The sequence below is a fragment of the Fundulus heteroclitus genome, unplaced genomic scaffold (genome assembly GCF_011125445.2).
Source record: "Fundulus heteroclitus isolate FHET01 unplaced genomic scaffold, MU-UCD_Fhet_4.1 scaffold_172, whole genome shotgun sequence".
NCBI lineage: Eukaryota > Metazoa > Chordata > Actinopteri > Cyprinodontiformes > Fundulidae > Fundulus > Fundulus heteroclitus.
The window spans coordinates 137,681-158,048 of record NW_023396584.1 but is presented as its reverse complement, the minus strand read 5'-3'; the positions used below and the strand labels follow the sequence as shown (position 1 = coordinate 158,048).

Here is a 20,368-nt window from a genome sequence, read left to right as displayed (position 1 = left end):
AAGTTCTAATGTTTTGTAAATACAGAGAACCACAGTAAGAACATGAGGATAAAATAATCAGAATCAACTTTAATCAATAAATTTATTTGGTTTTTCCATCGGAGGGCTCCTCACATCTGACCTGGTCAATGCAACTTTGGGAGAAGCTGGAGATTAAAGATGATTTTTAGATATTCAGCAATATGTCCTATTAGGACCTGCAGAACAGATCACTGCCTCTACTGCTGCATAATGTTGAAGTCAACATTTGATTTGTGGCTTTTTAATTGACCAGTAAACCAGTTTGGTTGATCTGATAGCCTCCATCACCATCCATTACCAATATATTTATTGGATGCGATCTGTGGCAATATGTTTGGCCCTTTTCTGGACTTGTGCAGCATAAACATGTCTAGATCTGAGCTGAAGACCACAAATAGCATCCTTACATAGGCGCTGGGATGCTGGAGATGAGTCAAAGCTGTGTGAAGCGCAATCAAATCATCATCCTCTGTGGAACGACTCTCCCTGTAAGTAAAGTGAAGGCTGTCCAGGCCAGCAGGGATGGCATCTTTGATGTGTTTTAGAAGAATCTTGTCAAAGCACTTTATGATGATGGGGGTCCGAGCAACAGTATGGTAGTTGCAGTTGGTGGTCGTTTTTTTTGGTGATGTTGAAGGATTTCTGCCGGGCAGGGACCATGGAAAGCTGATGTCCTGAAGAAAACCTGCAATCTGGTCAGCACATGATTTTTAATGTCTGACCTGACACCATTTAAGATAAGATAAGATAGGGCTTTATTGATATCACAGTGGAGAAATTTACTTGTCACACATCAGCTTAATAAACAAAAAGAAAGGTGCCAAAAGGAGGAAAGGTGCATAAGGTATATATAGTGTGTCCACATATGTACAGTGTATCAAAAAAAAAAAAGTACAGGGGAAATAAAGCAGATATTTAGGGTGACTTATGTACGCTCAATTGACTTATATACAAGTGGAATGACGTTTTACATTAAGTGGTACCAGGTAAGAGCAACAGTGAGGTAGTGAGATATCCATACAGCTGACGTCGCTTTTTAAACAGGATTATTTTACAGTATTATTGCACAGGTTATTGCACAGTGTCTTAAATAGAATTACACAGTAGTTATTGCACATTAGTTATTACAGTTGTAGTTACAGTATATAGTGCAGCATTGTATAATCAGGTAGCAGCAGGGATGAATGACCTGTGGTAGCGCTCCTTTTTACAGACAGGATGTCTAAGTCTGTCACTAAAGGAGCTGCTCAGCTCCTCTACAGTCTGGTGCAGGGGGTGGAAGGTGTTGTCCATGATGGATGTGAGCTTGGACAACACCCTCCTCTCAGCTACTTCCTCCACAGAGTCCAGAGGGCAGCCCAGGACAGAAGTGGCCTTCCTCACCAACCTTTTCAGCCTCTTTCTGTCCCGCTGCGCTGCTTGGGGCCCAGCAGATGACAGCGTAGAGGAGGGCTGAGGCCACCACAGAGTCATAAAAAGTTTTTAGCACGACCTGCAGCCTTATTTATGTTAACCTTAATCATGGAGGTCACTTGGTGCAGCTGCAGGGCAAACGGTCGTTGCTGAGCTGGTGGTCGCTGTGCTTATAATCCGTTTTGGTCCTGATGCCTATCCACATGTTGCATGGGTTGTTGCTGCTGAAGTGGTCCTGGATGCACTGCTTGTACCTGTGCTTTCCCTTCTCGATGCATTTTTTCAGTTCACTTCTAAGCCCTGCAGGCCAGTCTGTCTCCTGATGTGTATGCTGCATCCACACTGCGGTTCTTGCAATGTGGATACAGGAACTTCAGTTCCTGCCTTCAGCAGGGACAGCACCACATTGTCCACACATGGTTTCGGGTTTGGAAAAACTCTGATTGTCTTTGTGGGTAGGACAGCATCAGTGCAGAAGTGAAAATAGGACAACACAGATGATGTATAATCCCAAAGATCAGCATCCTCTTTGAACACTTTCCAGTCTGTGTGTTCAATACAGTCCTTCAATCATTTTTGTTTTTGCCAGAGTTGGACCTGGTCTGGCAAACAAATCTTAAGCAAAGGGTTGTCAGTAGAAAATGTCGAGGAACTCATAAAAAGAGTTCTTTAGATAGAGATGGAGGCTAAGATCTCATATGAAAATCTAAATATTCTTAATGTTAGAACAACTTTGGAAACTTTTTGTTTCCATCTGTGGTGTGAAACTGTGGATGAGACCAACATATCCCAGTTTAGTTGGTACACTGTGAACTCTTTTACTATTTACAAACTACAGATGGGTGCCCAGTGTTCAGTAGCGTTTTTTTTTTTTGGCACGGGCAAATCGAGATTTATCATTGACACACAGGGGGCGACAAGGGTAGTTAAAAAAAGAAAATAAAAATAATCTGTGCCCCAAAAGTGGTTTCCCATTATCTATCATATTACTGTGTGAGTAATTGGCACCCCTTGCAGCTGCAGGCACCCTATTTGCAGTGAGAAGATGCTGCAGTCCTGCATTGCATAGAGGCTGACAGGCTGGAGGCCAAATAAGACGAGGAAAGGCCATGGGGAGGTTCACCTCTGGGTCTCTCAAATGGACCGGGCAGATAAAACACAGCTATGGTGATGAGCGGGCGAGAAGAAAATAATTACTCTGTGTTATTAATTAAAATGGATGTCAATCCATACTGACTGACCAGGAAAAGAAAGACATTACATTACTGTGTTCAAAGGATAATGTTTTAATAACTATAGGCTACATCATGTTTCTTGTGTTTCATTACATTAGTAATCAGTACACATCAGTACATTAACTACTTTTTACAAGACCAAGAAAAATAGAAATAAGTTAATCCCCTTACTCTGTTTGTGTGTTTAGAACATTCTTATTTATTTTATTGTATTTGTGTTCTAACACTGCATTCTATAATGTTTTTGTTGTATCATTGTTGCTGTTATTATTAGTTGTAGCTGTGAAGGCTAGTTTCAGTTGTGGAATTGATGCAGAGGGACAGAATAAGGTCAGTCAAAGGAGGAGGAGGAAGAGGCAGTGACAGGGACAGGTGCAGGGCTGGGTTGGTAATAGATGTTTGCATTGAATCATAGAAAACCTCCAAGGACTGCAGTCCAAACCAAGGCTTTTTGACATCTTCTAGCCAATAGGCTGAAAAGGATGATTAATTTCAGGTCTAGCTTGTATTTGAAGGTCATATATACAATAAGCAGCTTGTTTAGATTGGAGCAAGCTGACTCTCCTTTTCTTCTGCGGCAGCCAAATCAATCTGCGCAGTGCATATATCCTAAAAAAGTCTGCGGTATTGCCCTGGTTATTGCATATGTGGTTATCCCCACTCATGCAGAAAGAAGGCGTGCTTTATTGTCATTTATTAACACCAACAGGAGTAGAATAGACTAAAGCCCTGTGGATCCGAGCGGGCAGAATATGGTAAGACTGGTGTAAAAGGGGTTAAGGAGATTTTTAACATGGTGTGGATGAATAAGCAATACTGGTTGGCCACAGGGTGTCCAATAAAAAGTGATATAGGACACCTATAAAAAAAGTCCTGGTCAGATTGCCAGGTTGTTCTAAATTATGCTCAAACGTTAGCTGGTAGCAGTTAGACGGTTGATGCTGGTTACCTTGGCAACGCTTTCTAGAGATATTAAATCGTTCTTTCTGCTGATTTTAGTGAAAAACATCCAATATTACCAGTGGAAAAAAAAACATTCAAGTATTAATAATTGATTTCACATTTATTTATTTCGTAAGTGATTATGATATTAGTGGGATAATGCACTTCAAGGTGCATTATCAGAAATTCATGAACATCGTAGAAACAACTGTCCTTTGAATCATCCATTAATTTCTGATAATGGACACCTCGTTAGGCATTATCCAGCAGCAGAAGTTGTCCATCCTACTTTATCCCGAGTCCAGACGAGTGGCAGGAGGACACAGATACAGCTTCTCAGTCTGCCTTTGTCTGTTTGACCTATGCTGTCTTTTGGCCACCGCTCACCGGAGTGGTACCGGAGTTTTCCTTACAACTTCATCAGACGTCATAACCCGTTTTACATAAATTGCCTTGGAAATCTGAAAACTCAAAAGACCCGGACTTTGGTTTCCTGGGTCAAACCAAAGTCTTGGGCTTTACATCCTGGGACTTGGAAAAAGTGTGAAAAATCATATCAAGCCACTTGTAACTTCATAAGGAATTAATGTTCCCATACGTTATAGAGAAAGCTGAATGTTAATTCTTAATTTTTTTATCATGCTTGAAATAAACTAATAAATGTGCAGTCGATGGCCTGACTGCCTCTTAGGGTCTGTCTACAAAGTGCAACACAACCCTCTGCCGTCTTTATAGCTGCTTTTCTGTGCAGTGTCGTAGTGGAGGACAAAGCCCCAAGATGCCAGAATTAAGACTAAATACAGAAATATATCAACAAGATCCAGAAATGGAGCAAAGAAAGTAAATATCAAGAGCTGAAAAATTATTTTAGATTTACCAAATGTGGCATAATTTATTAATGTTTTAATTTTTAAATAAAAAATACATTACAATTGATGTAAGTCTATTTAAGTTACCTTGCAGTTTTGAGTCAGATTAACTGATTAATATCTTCCAAACCTTGTTGAGCTAGGGTGAGCCTCCTTCCTGCTCAGTGAAACAGCTATTTCACCAGGTTTCCCTGCAGTGAGCCTGGTTGCTTCCCTGGAAGCTGCTTAGTTTAGCTTTAAATGAGGGGAGACTCCTGCTCAGCTGCACACATGGCCAAATAAGCTGACATGTTGGTTGGATCTCTACTCAGCTCCTAGCTGGACCTGGGGCCTCATGCACAAGAGTGTGCAGCTTTCGTACTAAACGGTGGCAGTGGTGAGACATTTTAAAAGTTGTGGTGCACAAAAAACATCAGATATAAACCGTGCATAGGTAAATCCAGATGGAATACACTTTCTGCTTTTATTGGACCTGAATCACTGGGAACTGACTGTTTCTGGTTTCTCTCTCAGATTGACTAAAGTGCAGAAAATGGAGGATTGTGATCTAAAGGAGGACAGAGCAGAACCTCCTGGATCCAGCTGTCCATCTATGAGGAGTGACCGGTCCAGAAAAAATCCTCCAGCCTTCAGTGATGAACCTGGACCCTCAAAGTAAGAACCCAGAGTCTAACTTATCCATGTGACTCCACAGAGAGATAATACCTAGAATATTAACTGGTTGATCTTCAGGTTCAGAATCCAAAGTAACATTATTTTTATTTTAACTTAAAGCTAAATAAAAGCTAAATCTCATTATGTGGAATTGCACCGCTAGTTTAAAGCTTTTGGACCAAAGGCTTTAAACTAGCGGTGTCTGACAACCTGCAACACAAACACTTCAATTTAGAAAACATCAGAGTGCACTCAATGTGCTTCCATGAAGAGAAAGCAAAGCTGAGGTTCTGTTCTGACCCAGCTTCTGGTCCGCTCTTTGTGGTGGACCCTCATGAACATCTCCAGCTTCAGGAGGACAGCCCCGCCCTGTTGGTAGTGAACTGTTTCAGTGATAAAGAAATGTCTTCACAGGGGGAGGAAGAGGAGCAGCATTGGTGTGGAGGAACAGAGGTCCTGCTGTGCTTTGTGTCAGAAGGTCTTGATGGATCCGGTCTCTACCAGCTGTGGACACTGGTTCTGCAGACAGTGCATCACGTCATACTGTGTCCAGTCTGCTCCATCAGGACCCTCCTCCTGCCCCCAGTGTGGGAAAAGACCCAGAAGAGGATCTGGACTGCTGGCAGCAAATCAGAGCAGCTATGCTCCAGGTGAGACTCAACATCGATTTCCAAATTCCGACTAAAGACAAGGAACTGGTCCAAAAGAGACGATAGAAGGAAGTTCTGAAGTGTTTCAAAAGTCTTTTTTGGATCCAAGGAGCTGTTTCTCTAGCAGATTAGAGCATTTCCTCCAGATTTCCTTCATTAAGGCTGAAAATGCTACCAGGAAACATTTTCTGTCTCTCTGCCTCTTCTGTAGCTGCTGTGTTTGTGCGAGAAGGTCAGATAGAAACAGAGTAATGAGGACAATGGTGACATGATGCTAAAGAGTTCATGTTGCTGAAAGCTGCTGCATGTTTCTGTCAGCATTTCTTCATCTGATCTGCTTTGTGAATCAGATCCTGACAGTGAACAGATACTGGCCACAAAGCAGAGGCAGAACTCTGCTGTCTGTCATGCACCAACTGACGTGGCAGCAAGCCCGATGCTCTGTCTTTAGCGTGAATGGTTTACTCTTTATATTTGTGTGTATGAAATATGTTTTTAAGACTGTGTTTATGAGATTAAAAGGTGCATTATAATGTACACACGGGAGGAACTCTTTCACTGTGAAAAGTGAAAGGAAGCATTCACCAGATTCCCTGTGAGCTAAAAAAAAACCTTCTGGGGATGTCGGGCCTAGGGCTAAGTTAAAGGCTAGGCGCTGGCGGTACAAACCCTTCCTCCCATCGATCATCATGGGGAATGTCAATTCATTTGTCAACAAGTGCAAGGAGCTGGAGGCACTGCTGAGGACGAACAGGACTTATCGTGAGTGTAGCTTGTTTTTCTTGACTGAGACGTGGCTCTCGATGCATCCTGCTGTGCTCCACTCAGCAACATCACCTCTGCTGCTTCCTCCGGATGTGCTGCACCCACCAGCATCTCCTTCGCTGCTGCCATCCCTTACTGTTCACCACCCAGCGGCATCTCCATCTCTGCTGCTGTCCCCTGCTGTGCTCCATCCTGTGGCATCTCCACCTCTGCTGCTGCCTCTTGTGGTACTCCACCCAACGGCTGTCCCGTCTCTGCTGGTGCTGTTGCCTCCTGTTCCACTCCACCAGGTGGTTGTTCGGAGGGACCATACCATCAGTTTTTCACCGTGGACGAGGTGAGGTTGGAGTTTCGAAAGGTATATCAAGGCAAATCAGCATGTCCAGATGGCATCGTGCCCAGGGTTCTGTTGTTAATTAGGTTCACCGGCCTGCTCCTACATATCTATTGAAGGCCCATCTTACCCCGGTTCCAGATTTGGCCGTAAGTGAGAACACATTGATCAAGAGGTGAACAGTGTAATATGCATATTTAATTTATCAGAAATTAAATATGTAGACAGAGTATTACATTACCATTACAAGATGATTTCACAGCGCAATGTAGAACTCTGTCTGAAGTAAGTTTTGGAAAAACATTCTTTTTATCAACTTAGAGATCCTCCTGCAAAGCTCAGGGGGGTGGTTTTGCCCCTCTGTTTGGAACAAAGAAACCCCCCTCATTCTGACCACCTCCTTCGAGGGCAATAAAACGCCATGTTATTCGACCCAGCAACAGAGAGGATGCACACCTTCTGCCTGACTAAGATATTGTCTCAACAGTTCTTAAGGACTGTGCTGTGGAGCTGGCGGTGCCTTTTCAGGTGCTATTTAACCGGAGCCTACACACAAGGCAGGGACCAAGGCAGTGGAAGAGATCATGCATTGTGCCGGTGCCTAAGGGCGGGAGGCCTACAGGAGTCAAAGACTACAGACCAGTGGCCCTTAGGCTCATTGGGCCACAACTACAATCTGTGCTTGACCCCTAACAGTTCGCCTATCGAGCGCACATGGGTGTGGAGGACACTATTCTTTACTTGCTGCACAGGACATTCCTTTTTAGATGGCACAGGGGGATATGTGCGGCTTATGTTCTTTGACTTCTCAAGCGCATACAACACCATCCATCCTGAAATCCTGAAGGAGAAACTTCAGAAATGGCAGGTGGACCAGAGATTAATCTCATTGATCAACAGCCATCTGACAGAGATGCCACAATACGTTGGACTGGGGAAGGCTGTCTCTGGAACAGCAATGAAAAGCATGGGTGCTCCACAGAGAACTGTCCTCTCCCCATTCGTCTTCACAGTTTATACATCGGACTTTGCCTATTTGACACCAACATGCCGTATTCAGAAATACTCTGATGATACAGCTGTAGTGGCCTGGGTGAAAGGTGAGGACGAATCAGAGTACAGAACTGTGATCAATGAGTTCTTACAGTGGAGCAAGGTCAATGGGCTGGTGTTAAACACTGGCAAAACAAATGAGATGATTGTGGACTTTAGCAAGAGAAGAGCTCAACAAAGACCTGTCATCATTGGCCAATGTGGAAATCGAGGAGGTTTCCACATATAAGTACCTCGAAGTCCACCTTGATAATATGTTGGACCGGTCGGTGCAGGCAAACGCGTCAAACAAAAAAGGGCAAAGCAGGCTCTACTTCCTCAGATGACTTAGTGTATGGGGGATATGCTTTTCCTCTTTTATCAGTCAGTTGTGGCCAGCGCTGTTCTGTTTGCGGTTGTCTGCTGGGGAAATAGCATTACTAGTAGGGACAGGAGCAGAATAGACCAGTTCATCAGGAGGTGTGCGGCAGTAATGGGAAGGGAGGCAGTCTCTATGGAGGAACTGGTGGAGAAAAGGACTGGGGCAATGATGAAGTCCATAAGGGCCAATGGGAGCCATCCATTGCACAGCACTATGGTTGTTCAGGAAAGCACCCATAGTTGAAGACTGATCTCCATGAAAACCAGAACAGAGAGGTACAGACGATCTTTTGTCCCGGCCGCCATTAGACAGTTTAATGCCTCTTGAAGGATTGCGTTTTTATTTTAGTTGTGTATTAACTTTTTTAAATCCAATTTTACGTTTTTACCCTATTTTACATGTTTTTATCTATGCTATCGGGGATCAATAAAGTGACTGACTGACTGACTGACTGACTTAATGACTGTCTGTCTGTCTGTCTGTCTGTCTGTCTGTCTGTCTGTCTGTCTGTCAGTCTGTCTATCTGACTGACTGAATGACTGACAGACAGGATTCTGGTTCTAAGGATGGATCTGATTGTTTAGCATCACATAATGTGAACTGAGAGACCTTCTAATGATGACAACTTCTGATGTTCCAGATGTTTCTGCTCCATCTTCATCACTAAATCAGGTTTTTCCTTCAGTTGTCTTTTCTTCTCTGTTCCAGCAGATGTTGATCTGCAGGAGGTTATAGAGGAACATAAGATCAGTCTGAGGAGGAGATGTGAATGTGTGACTGAAGGAAGTGATGAACCAGAAAGTAGAACCCTCCTCAACACAATCTACACTGATCTCTACATCACAGAGGGACAGAGTGAAGAGGTTAATACCCAACATGAGGTGAAGCAGCTGGAGAGAGCTTCCAAGATCCAGAACCTCCATGACTCTCCAATCAGGTGCCACGACATCTTTAAAGCCTTACCTGACCAACATGGACCCATCAGAGTGGTTCTGACCAACGGCGTCGCTGGTGTTGGAAAAACCTTCTCAGTGCAGAAGTTCACTCTTGACTGGGCCGAGGGCTTGGAGAACCAAGATGTCCGTGTGGTGGTTCTGCTGTCGTTCAGGGAGCTGAACTTGATCATAGGTGAGCAGCACAGTCTTCTCACGCTGCTCCATGTTTTCCATCCAACCCTTCAGAAGCTCCCAGCAGAGCAGCTGGCTCACCACAAACTTCTCTTCATCTTTGACGGACTGGATGAAAGCAGACTTTCTCTGGACTTCAACCACAGTCGGCTTGTTTCTGATGTCACACAGAAGTCATCAGTCGAGGTTCTGCTGACAAACCTCATCAAGGGGAACCTGCTTCCCTCGGCTCTGGTCTGGATCACCTCCAGACCTGCAGCGGCCAATGAGATCCCTCCTTCATGTGTTGGCAGGGTAACAGAGGTACGAGGCTTCACCGACGCCCAGAAGGAGGAGTACTTCAGGAGGAGGTTCAGTGATGAAGAGCTGTCCAGCAGAATCATTTCCCACATCAAGACCTCCAGGAGCCTCCACATCATGTGTGGAATCCCAGTCTTCTGCTGGATCACTGCTACGGTTCTGGAGAACATGTTGACCACAGAGCAGAGAGGAGAGCTGCCCAAGACCATGACTGACATGTACTCTCACTTCCTGCTGGTCCAGACCAGGAGGAAGAAGAAGTACCATCAAGGACATGGGAGGAGCCCACAGGAGCTGATGGAGGCTGACAGGGAAGTTCTCCTGAAGCTGGGGAAGCTGGCGTTTAAACATCTGGAGAAAGGAAGCATCATGTTCTACCAAGAAGACCTGGAGCAGTGTGGTCTGGATGTCACAGAGGCCTTGGTGTACTCAGGAGTTTGTACAGAGATCTTCAAGAGAGAGAGCGTGATCTTCCAGAAAGCAGTCTACTGCTTTGTTCATCTGAGCATTCAGGAGTTTCTGGCTGCAGTCTATATGTTCCACTGCTTCACCAGCAGGAACACAGAGGTGGTGGAGAACTTCCTGGGGGGATACTATAGTTACTCTTCTCTTGAGGACTTGCTAAAGAGAATCATGGAGAAATCCTTCAGAAGTAAAAATGGCCACCTGGACCTGTTTGTTCGCTTCCTTCATGGCCTTTCTGTGGAGTCCAACCAGAGACTCTTAGGAGGCCTGCTGGGTCAGACGGAGAACAGTCCAGGAACCATCCAGAGGGTCATCAACAACCTTAAGGAGATAAATACTGATTATATCTCTCCTGACAGAAGCATCAACATCTTCCACTGTCTGATGGAGATGAAGGACCTCTCAGTTTATCAGGAGATCCAACAATTCCTGAAATCAGAGAAGAGATCAGAGAAGGTGCTCTCTTTGTTCCAGTGCTCAGCTCTGGCCTACATGCTGCAGATGTCAGAGGAGGTTCTGGATGAGTTGGACCTGGAGAAGTACAACACATCAGAAGCAGGACGACTGAGACTGGTTCCAGCTGTGAGGAACTGCAGAAAGGCTCGGTGAGTCTAGTTGTTGTGCAATTATACACTGTTTAATGTTATTTAATGTTTAATAAATAACTCTCTGTCTGTTAGGTATTGTCCAATGGATATCAGCTCGTAAGTTGATATTAGGACAATAGTTGAAAGGGATGATTAGAGTACTGCCGATCACCAAACTCTGCATACACATAGAATAAATGAGTGACAACATCTCTTCAACTTAAAAAAATTAATAACAGAAATAAAATAAACATCCAGACAACATCACTATATCATAGCTCTCAACTCTCACGCATTGACCGTGTGACACACGCATTTCACTGACTTCACACGCTCACACGCAACACATGACATTTCACACGCAAACATGGAATTTCTCACGCATAAAAATCACAAAGCCCCTCTGGGCTGCGGACGACAAAACTCCGCCTTCTGCTGAGCTGTTTCGGCTTCTTTCACAGCTTGTGGCCATCAGTAATTCCTGCTGCAGTTCTTTTTAACAGAGCAGCAGGAAGAGTGATCAGAGTTATGAATAATTTTAGTCTTAACAGTGGTGAAAGTGAGCCGGTAAGGTCCTGTACCGCGTACACAGGAGGGGAGGGGGCGGAGCTGCTGCGAGATGACCGGTTCATTCAGAACCAGTCATGGCTGTACGCAGGATCATAAAACAGTTCTGCTAACCAGATGCAGTAATTCTGCATTTTTTAACTACATGCACCGTATTTCTGTGCCTCCGCGCTTGCTCCTCTCCCTCCCCTCCTTTCCCTCGGAGCAGGTGCTTTCTGGGCGCCCAGAGCGCACTGACGAGAGCAATAGAGATTTGTCTGGTCAGCGTGGCGACTGACTGAGAAACCTGTCGCTGTGAATGGTGATAATGGTATACACTGTAACAGTCTAGAAGTGCATTGAGCTGAAAAGAGGGAGACATCAGCAGCTGGATCGTGCGTAAAGACGCAGCGGGAACCTCTGTGTGCTTCAGTGTTGCTGCTGAGGGGATCATAAAGGCTTGATGAAACTCAGCCTGATTCACCAATCAGGTTATAGATTTACAATGATAAACAACCCATAGATGAATGTGTAACAGTATAATAATTCGGTCAATAACTTAAAACTACTTAATTTTATTCAGTATTATTTGAACAATTGTGTATTATTTATGTTTTAACTGAACAATAAAGTATTAATATGTCTCTTTCTCTTTTTAACACAAGTAATATACATGTCTACTTCATTGTCTGGTGGGATAAAAATGAGATGGAGTTAACTCCACCGGCTCTTCCAGGGTCCGGTTAGCCCCGCCCCCAAACAAGCCCCGCCCCCAAATTAGCATAATCTCACTCCTAACATTTGATAAAAGTTGAGAGGTCTGACTATATAATGTGGTGTATCTTAATTAACACTATATTTCAATCAATAAATCCTCTCTTCTAGGCTAGTGAAAATGAACTAAAAATACTAAGCAAAATGAAGATTTAAAAATAAGCTAAGCTACGGAACTCTGTACACGCAAAAGAACACAAAAGACAAAACAAAGTGGTTGATCATCATCAGAATAATTCAGTGAATCCTGGTTCACTGCAGATCTGACTTAAAGAACATGGAATGGAGTTAAATTAGCTTAACTAATGTAGAACAAGATTTGGCAGGTGTCTCAACCCATTCACAATGCAAATCCCGAGTTACACAAAACATTATTTGACAAAATAACATTTTAAAGTTGCTCAGTAAACTTCTTTAACGCTCAATTTTATTAATGTGATTATACCTCCAGGAGGTAGGGGTCGCTGTAGCGATCGGTCTCTAAAATTGGTTAATCTAAACTTATACAAAACGTCTTTAAATGAATATTAATGCTATAATAATGCTCATAGTACTAACGAACAATGACAGAGCGAAACAAACAAGCCTTATGCTTGAAACAAGCTTTTTCTGTGCCTATTTGGGAACCGGAAGTTATCAGAAGCTAATAGCCATTTGGCTAGCGGATTTTCGGCACTAACCTTGAAAATTTTGGTTTTATTTTTATTCATAATGAGTGAGCCGGTTAACATAAACATTAATATACCATCAATGTATGAAACCCCTGTGGAGATAACGTTTGTTATAACCTTAAAAACACACTCGAATCACATTGGCAATGTCATGGTATCAGAATGCTAGCATTGAGCTATGTCTCTTAGCCCTTGGTGTCTAAAAACTCCATGTGGACGCGTTACACAAACTTTCCAACAAACCATGTAACTCTCCCTGTGGTTTCTCTGCCCAGCCTGTCAGTGCCTCATTTGAGTTCGGTTCATTTTGGCCATCAAAGGAAAAGCAGTGGAAACCAGCTGGTTCTTTCAGCAGCGGACTAGCCTGTGGCTCTGCCGCCTGGCTAACCAAAAGCGTGGTCGGGGCAGGCAGCTCCAAGATCCTGCATGCAGTCTCTGGGCTCTCAACTTGTCTGGGGAGGGAAGGCAAATAGATGGTGTCTTTCCCACGGCCAAAACTTAACAGATCAAAAACTGATCTAAAAGGAACAAATCATAAAAACCTAATAAAAATCAATATGGTTCACCTTGAACCTAAAAATAAAATAATAAAATGTGGTCTATTAAATATAAGGTCTCTCCCTCCAAAGACTTTGTTAGTTAATGAATTGATTTCTGATAATCAGATTGATTTGTTTTGTCTCACAGAAACCTGGCTACAAGAGGACTACGTTAGTATAAATGAGTCAACCCCCTCCAGTTATTCAAATTTCCACATTCCCAGATCTGTGGGAAGAGGAGGAGGAGTGGCAACTATCTTTCAGTCTGATTTATTAATTAGTCCCAGGCCAACTAATAATTACAGTTCTTTTGAACATTTAACCCTCAGTTTCCCTCATCCAAACTGCAAAGCAATAAAACCTCTTCTGTTTGTTGTTTTGTATCGTCCACCAGGCCCTTACACTCAGTTTTTGGATGAGTTGTCAGATTTCTTATCTGATTTGGTGTTAAATACTGATAAGGTTATTATAGTGGGTGATTTTAACATCCATGTTGACACTGAATGTGATAACCTTAGTGTAGCCTTTAAAACTATCCTAGATTCAATTGGTTTTGCTCAAAATGTGCATGAACCGACGCACTCTCGGCTCCATACTTTAGACCTTGTTCTGACATATGGCATTGATTGTGAAGAATTAACAGTATTCTCTCACAACCCTGTCCTGTCTGATCATTTTTTAATAACATTTGAGTTTAATCTAACTGAATTCTCCACCCCCAAAAGAGGGTTCCATTATAGTAGATTTTTATCGGATAATGCTGTATCAAAACTTAAAGAGTCTGTCCCCTTTTTAATATCCTCAGTATTGCAGAAATGCCCTGTAGATGGCAGCATTGCTGTTTCTTCCCATTCACAAATCGATACCTTTGCTAACAATGTGACTTCCTCATTGCGTTCTGCATTAGACAATGTAGCTCCCTTGAAAAAGAAGGTGATTATTCACAGGAAGCTGGCTCCTTGGTTTAATTCAGAGCTGCGTTCCTTGAAGCACAATGTTAGGAAATTGGAGAGAAAATGGCGCTCTACACACCAAGAGGAATCCTACTTAATCTGGAGGGACAGACTATTGTTGTATAACAAGACCCTCCGCAGAGTTAGAGCAGCATATTTTTCATCATTAATTGAAGAGAATAAAAATAATCCTAGATTTCTCTTTAGTACAGTTGCCAAACTTACCCAGAGCCACAGCTCTGTTGATCCATCCATTCCCTTAGCTCTTAGTAGTAATGATTTTATGGGATTCTTCATAAATAAAATTGATGCCATTAAAAATAAAATAATTGGCATCCTCCCAAACATGATTACCTCGTCCTCAGTAAGTGAGGCAGCATTGGAGGAATCTTTAGAATCTGTGCAGTGTTTGAACTGTTTAGAAGCAGTAGAGCTTTCTGAGCTATCTAAAATTTTAGCTTCATCTAAACCTTCTACCTGTATGTTAGACCCAATCCCAACCAAGTTGTTTAAGGACATATTCCCTTTGATCAGTGGCACTATTTTAGACATGATTAATCTATCCTTAGTAAATGGATATGTACCACAGGTTTTGAAAGTAGCTGTTATTAAACCTTTACTTAAGAAACCTTCTCTTGATCAAGATGAGTTAGTAAATTACAGACCTATATCTAATCTTCTTTTCTTATCTAAAATTCTTGAGAAAGTAGTTGCTAATCAACTTTGTGAACATTTACAAAGTAATGACCTACTTGAGGAGTTTCAGTCAGGCTTCAGAGCTCATCATAGCACTGAAACAGCTCTGGTGAAGGTCACTAATGATATTCTCATGGCCTCAGATAATGGACTTGTGTCTATACTTGTCCTGTTAGATCTCAGTGCTGCGTTTGATACAGTTGATCACAATATTCTCCTACAAAGACTTGAACATACTGTAGGGATTAAGGGGAAAGCATTAGGCTGGTTTAAATCTTATCTGTCAGACAGATTCCAATTTGTTCATGTTAATAATAAATCTTCCTCAAACTCTAGGGTCACCTGTGGAGTACCACAGGGTTCAGTCCTTGGACCAATTCTCTTTACTATATATATGCTTCCGATAGGCAAAATTATCAGACAGCATGGGATTAATTTCCACTGTTATGCTGATGATACTCAGCTATATTTATCCATAAATCCTGATGAATCCAATCAATTACTTCGACTGCAGTCATGTCTTGATGACATCAAAAGCTGGATGACTTTAAATTTCCTGCATCTAAATTCTGACAAGACCGAAGTTTTAATCTTTGGGCCAGAGTCCTCAAAAAATAAACTTCTTAACCAATCACTTAATCTGGGTGGCATTAATCTGGCCTCTGGTAATAAAGTAAAAAATCTTGGTGTTATTTTTGACCAAGACATGTCATTTAAATCCCATATTAAACAGGTTTCCAGAGTTTCCTTTTTTCACCTCCGGAATATCGCCAAAATTAGAAACATTCTGTCCAGGAGTGATGCTGAAAAACTGGTCCATGCATTTGTTACTTCAAGGCTGGACTATTGTAATTCTTTACTATCAGGAAGTCCACAAAATGCAGTTCAAAGCCTTCAGCTGATCCAAAATGCTGCAGCAAGAGTTCTGATGAAAATCAACAAGAGGGATCATATTTCTCCAATTTTAGCTTCCCTTCATTGGCTTCCTATTAAATCAAGAATAGAATTTAAAATTCTTCTTCTAACGTATAAAGCCCTTAATAATCAAGCTCCATCATATATCAGAGCTCTGATTACCCCGTATGTTCCTAACAGAGCACTTCGCTCTCAGACCGCAGGTCTGCTGGTGGTTCCTAGAGTCTCTAAAAGTAGAATGGGAGGCAGATCCTTTAGCTATCAGGCTCCTCTTCTGTGGAACCAACTCCCAGTTTTGGTCCGTGAGGCAGACACCCTGTCTACTTTTAAGACTAGGCTTAAAACTTTTCTTTTTGACAAAAATTATAACTAGTGACTCATGTTACTCTCAGCTACCTTTATAGTTTTACTGCTATAGGCTTAGGTTACTGGAGTATATCAGGATCTAATTTTCTCACTATATTGAGTTCTACTGTTCTTCAATTATGCATTATGTGTTGTCATTTCTGCTTTAACTTTCTGTTCTCTCTCTTTTCTCTTCATAGTAGGTACACCTGGTCTGGCGTTCTGTTAACTGTGACATCATCCAGAGAAGACGGCTCACCCGCTACTACCATCTAATGTAGAACAGATTACTAGATCAATGTGTGCTTCTGTGCTTTTTTGTTTCTCTTGTTGTGTCTCTGTTCTGTCTTCTGTAACCCCAGTCGGTCGAGGCAGATGACCGTTCATACTGAGCCCGGTTCTGCCGGAGGTTTTTTTTTCCCGTTAATGGGTGGTTTTTCTTCCCACTGTCGCTTCATGCTTGCTCAGTATGAGGGATTGCAGCAAAGCCATGTACAATGCAGATGACTCTTCCTGTGGCTCTACGGTTCCCCAGGAGTGAATGCTGCTTGTCGGGACTTTGATGCAATCAACTGGTTTCCTTATATAGGACATTTTTGACCAATCTGTATAATCTGACCCAATCTGTATAATATGATTGAACTTGACTTTGTAAAGTGCCTTGAGATGACATGTTTCATGATTTGGCGCTATATAAATAAAATTGAATTGAATTGAATTGAATGTCTTTGTTAACGGTGTGACTTCGTCATTGCGTTCTGCATTAGACAATGTGTAGCTCCCTTGAAAAAGAAGTTGATTATTCACAGGAAGCTGGCTCCCTGGATTAATTCAGAGCTGTGTTCCTTGAAGCACAATGTTAGGAAATTGGAGAGAAAATGGCGCTCTACACACCAAGAGGAATCCTACCTAATCTGGGGGGACAGTCTATTGTTGTATAATAAGACCCTTTGCAGAGTTAGAACAGCATTTTTTCATCATTAATTGAGGAGAACAAAAATAATCCTAGATTTCTCTTCAGTACAGTTGCCAAACTTATACAGAGTCATAGCTCCGTTAATCCATTCATTCCCTTAGCTCTTAGCAGTAATGATTTTATGGGATTCTTCATAAATAAAATTGATTCCATTAAAAATAAAACAATTGGCGTCCTCTCAAACATGATTACCTCGTCCTCAGTAAGTGAGGCAGCATTGGAGGAATCTTTAGAACTTGCGCAATGTCTGAACTGTTTAGAAGCAGTAGAGCTTTCTGAGCTATCTAAAGTTCTAGCTTCATCTAAACCTTCAACCTGTATGTTAGACCCGATCCAAACCAAATTGTTTAAAGAGATATTCCCTGTTATCAGTGGCACTATTTTAGACATGATTAATTTATCCTTGGTGAAACAATATGTACCACAGGCTTTTAAAGTAGCTGTTATTAAACCTTTACTTAAAATACCATCTCTTGATCAAGATGAGTTAGTAAATTACAGACCTATATCTAATCTTTTTTTCTTATTTAAAATTCTTAAGAAAGTAGTTGCTAATCAACTTTGTGAACATTTACAAAGTAATGACCTACTTGAGGAGTTTCAGTCAGGCTTCAGAGCTCATCATAGCACTGAAACAGCTCTGGTGAAGGTCTCCAATGATATTCTCATGGCCTCAGATAATGGACTTGTGTCTATACTTGTCCTGCTAGATCTCAGTGCTGCATTTGACACAGTTGATCACAATATTCTCCTACAAAGACTTGAGCGTTCTGATGAAAATCAACAAGATTCTGCTGGAACCGGTGGTGGTTCGGGGGGGTCGTGGCCGAGTGGTTAGAGCAGCACGCTTGCAGTCAGAGAAAGTTGCAAGTACCCTGTTCGATCCCCGGTCCCGGCACCTTGGGTCCCTGAGCTAGACCCTTAATCCCAGATTGTTCCCCGGGTGGCGCACATGGCAGCCCACTGCTCCCCAAGGGTGATGGGTTAAAAGCAGTAAACAAATTTCGTTGTAATGTATGTTTCAATGTATGTTTCAATGACAATAAAGATACTAATATATTATATTACTATTACCTAGAGTTTCTAAAAGTAGAATGGGAGGCAGATCCTTTAGCTATCAGGCTCCTCTCCTGTGGAACCAACTCCCAGTTTTGGTCCGTGAGGCAGACACCCTGTCTACTTTTAAGACTAATCTTAAAACTTTTCTTTTTGACAAAGCTTATAGTTAGAGTGGCTCATGTTACCCTGAACTACCTCTATAGTTATGCTGCTATGGGCTTAGGGTACTGGAGGACATCAGGGCATATTTTTCTCACTCTATCGAGTTCTACTGTTCTCCAGTTTTGCATTGCATTGAAATGACTGTTGTAATTTCAGCTTTTAACTTTTTGCTCTCTCTTTTTTTTCTTCATAGTAGGTGCACCTGGTCTGACGTTCTGTTAACTGTGACATCATCCAGAGAAGACAGATCACTGGCTATTACCATCTAATGTAGAACAGATTAATGGATCAATGTGTGCTTCTGTTCTTTTTTGTCTGTCGTGTTGTGTCTCTGCTCTGTCTTCTGTAACCCCCAGTCGGTCGCAGCAGATGACCGTTCATACTGAGCCCGGTTCTGCTGGAGGTTTTTCCTTCCCATTAATGGGTGGTTTTTATTTCCACTGTCGCTTCATGCTTGTTCAGTATGAGGGATTGCTGCAAAGCCATGGACAACGCAGACGACTCTCCCTGTAGCTCTACTCTTCTCCAGGACTGAATGCTGCTTGTCTGGACTTTGAAGCAATCAACTGGTTCCCTTATATAGGACATTTTTGACCAATCTGTATAATATGATTGAATTTGACTTTGTAAAGTGCCTTGAGATTACATGTTTCATGAATTGGCGCTATATAAATAAAATTGAATTGAATTTAAATAAAATCACTCAAGAGTAAACAGAAGCAAATCTAAATAATGATGAGGATGGAAATAAGGTGCATTCAAACATTTTGATGCTGTGTGACAATTAAATTAGCTGAGTTTCATCATCATGACACAGATTTCTTAATCCAGTCTAATCATGTAAATTTCTCTCCTTTGATCACTAGGAGCACATTTGTGTTTTTTTGTACTATCAACCAATCAAAGTGCTTAAAAGACAGCATCACACGTAGCAACGGGGTCAACCACACCTCCTCACAAAGATAAAACATTCTGTCATTTCATTCCTCAGAGTGGCTCTCAGCGGCATCTGAATCCCTCTGAAGCTAAGACTCCTAGGTAGGAGTCTTTAGGCTTTGAATACAGACACTGGTTTGTAGAAATTGACGCATTTCACTCAGTCGTCCGCACAAACAGACTCCATATTTCTTACGGACAACAGAGGAGGGTTCTCTGTCATGGCATAGCTCCACGGATTCTGTAGGAAATGCCCTTTTGACCAGAATGGTTTTTATTTGTGACAAAATGGAGAACGCAACGATGAGGTGAGAGATGTTCATAATGTGATCTAAAATGTCAAAGCATTTGGACAACTTTCTTGTTAGTGAAACTTCCAAAATTCTGAGTTCAAATGTCAAATATAAAATGCATAATAATTAATAAATAATGAATGGAGTATAAAAGTGAAAACATTGTCCACTAATCTACCATTTTAGTGTATGGTGGCACAAGTGGGTCTAGATTCAAGACATTATCAATTGCAATATAATTTTGTAAATATGATGATTATTATTAAACTCAATGTTTATCATAGAAGAACAATAAAATAAAATAAAAGTTTTTGAACTCTATAATTGTTGCACATTAAAAAGTTCCAACTGGGTATAAAATGGTTGTAAAGGAATATTCTCTTCAAGCAATATGTCAAACTAAAACACACTTTGTAGTAAATTAAATAGGGTTACCACCACTGCAGACAGCAGCCAGTTAGAATGTACCTCAGGTATTATATCACTGAAGAAGTAAAGTGCAAAACTAAGTCAGCCACTGGTAAACTCCTGCAGCGGAGAGCATGCTCTGAAGAAAATGGGCTTTATTGATCGAGTTGTAGTAACACACTGTGTTATATTGTAAGTAATGTAACGCTGTTATCTGTTACATTAAGTGATGACTCTCTTTTACTAAATAAAAACTGGAGCCTCCTATTTTTTTTGATACATTACAAATCATTTTACCCAGTTTGGTCACTTCCAGTAA

General features: G+C 41.8%; 1 protein-coding gene across 2 annotated transcripts in view; it reads left to right on the top strand.

Annotated features, from left to right (window-relative positions):
* LOC105922827 (NLR family CARD domain-containing protein 3-like) overlaps nt 1-20,368 on the top strand; it is a 55,743-nt gene that overhangs the window by 17,955 nt on the left and 17,420 nt on the right. For both annotated transcript variants that reach the window (XM_036129457.1, XM_036129458.1), the window contains exons 2-4: nt 4,994-5,134; nt 5,549-5,784; nt 9,009-10,794. In XM_036129457.1, the coding sequence (XP_035985350.1) occupies nt 5,013-5,134; nt 5,549-5,784; nt 9,009-10,794 (2,144 nt within the window). In that variant the 5' untranslated portion in view covers nt 4,994-5,012. The remainder of the gene's footprint in view (nt 1-4,993; nt 5,135-5,548; nt 5,785-9,008; nt 10,795-20,368) is intronic.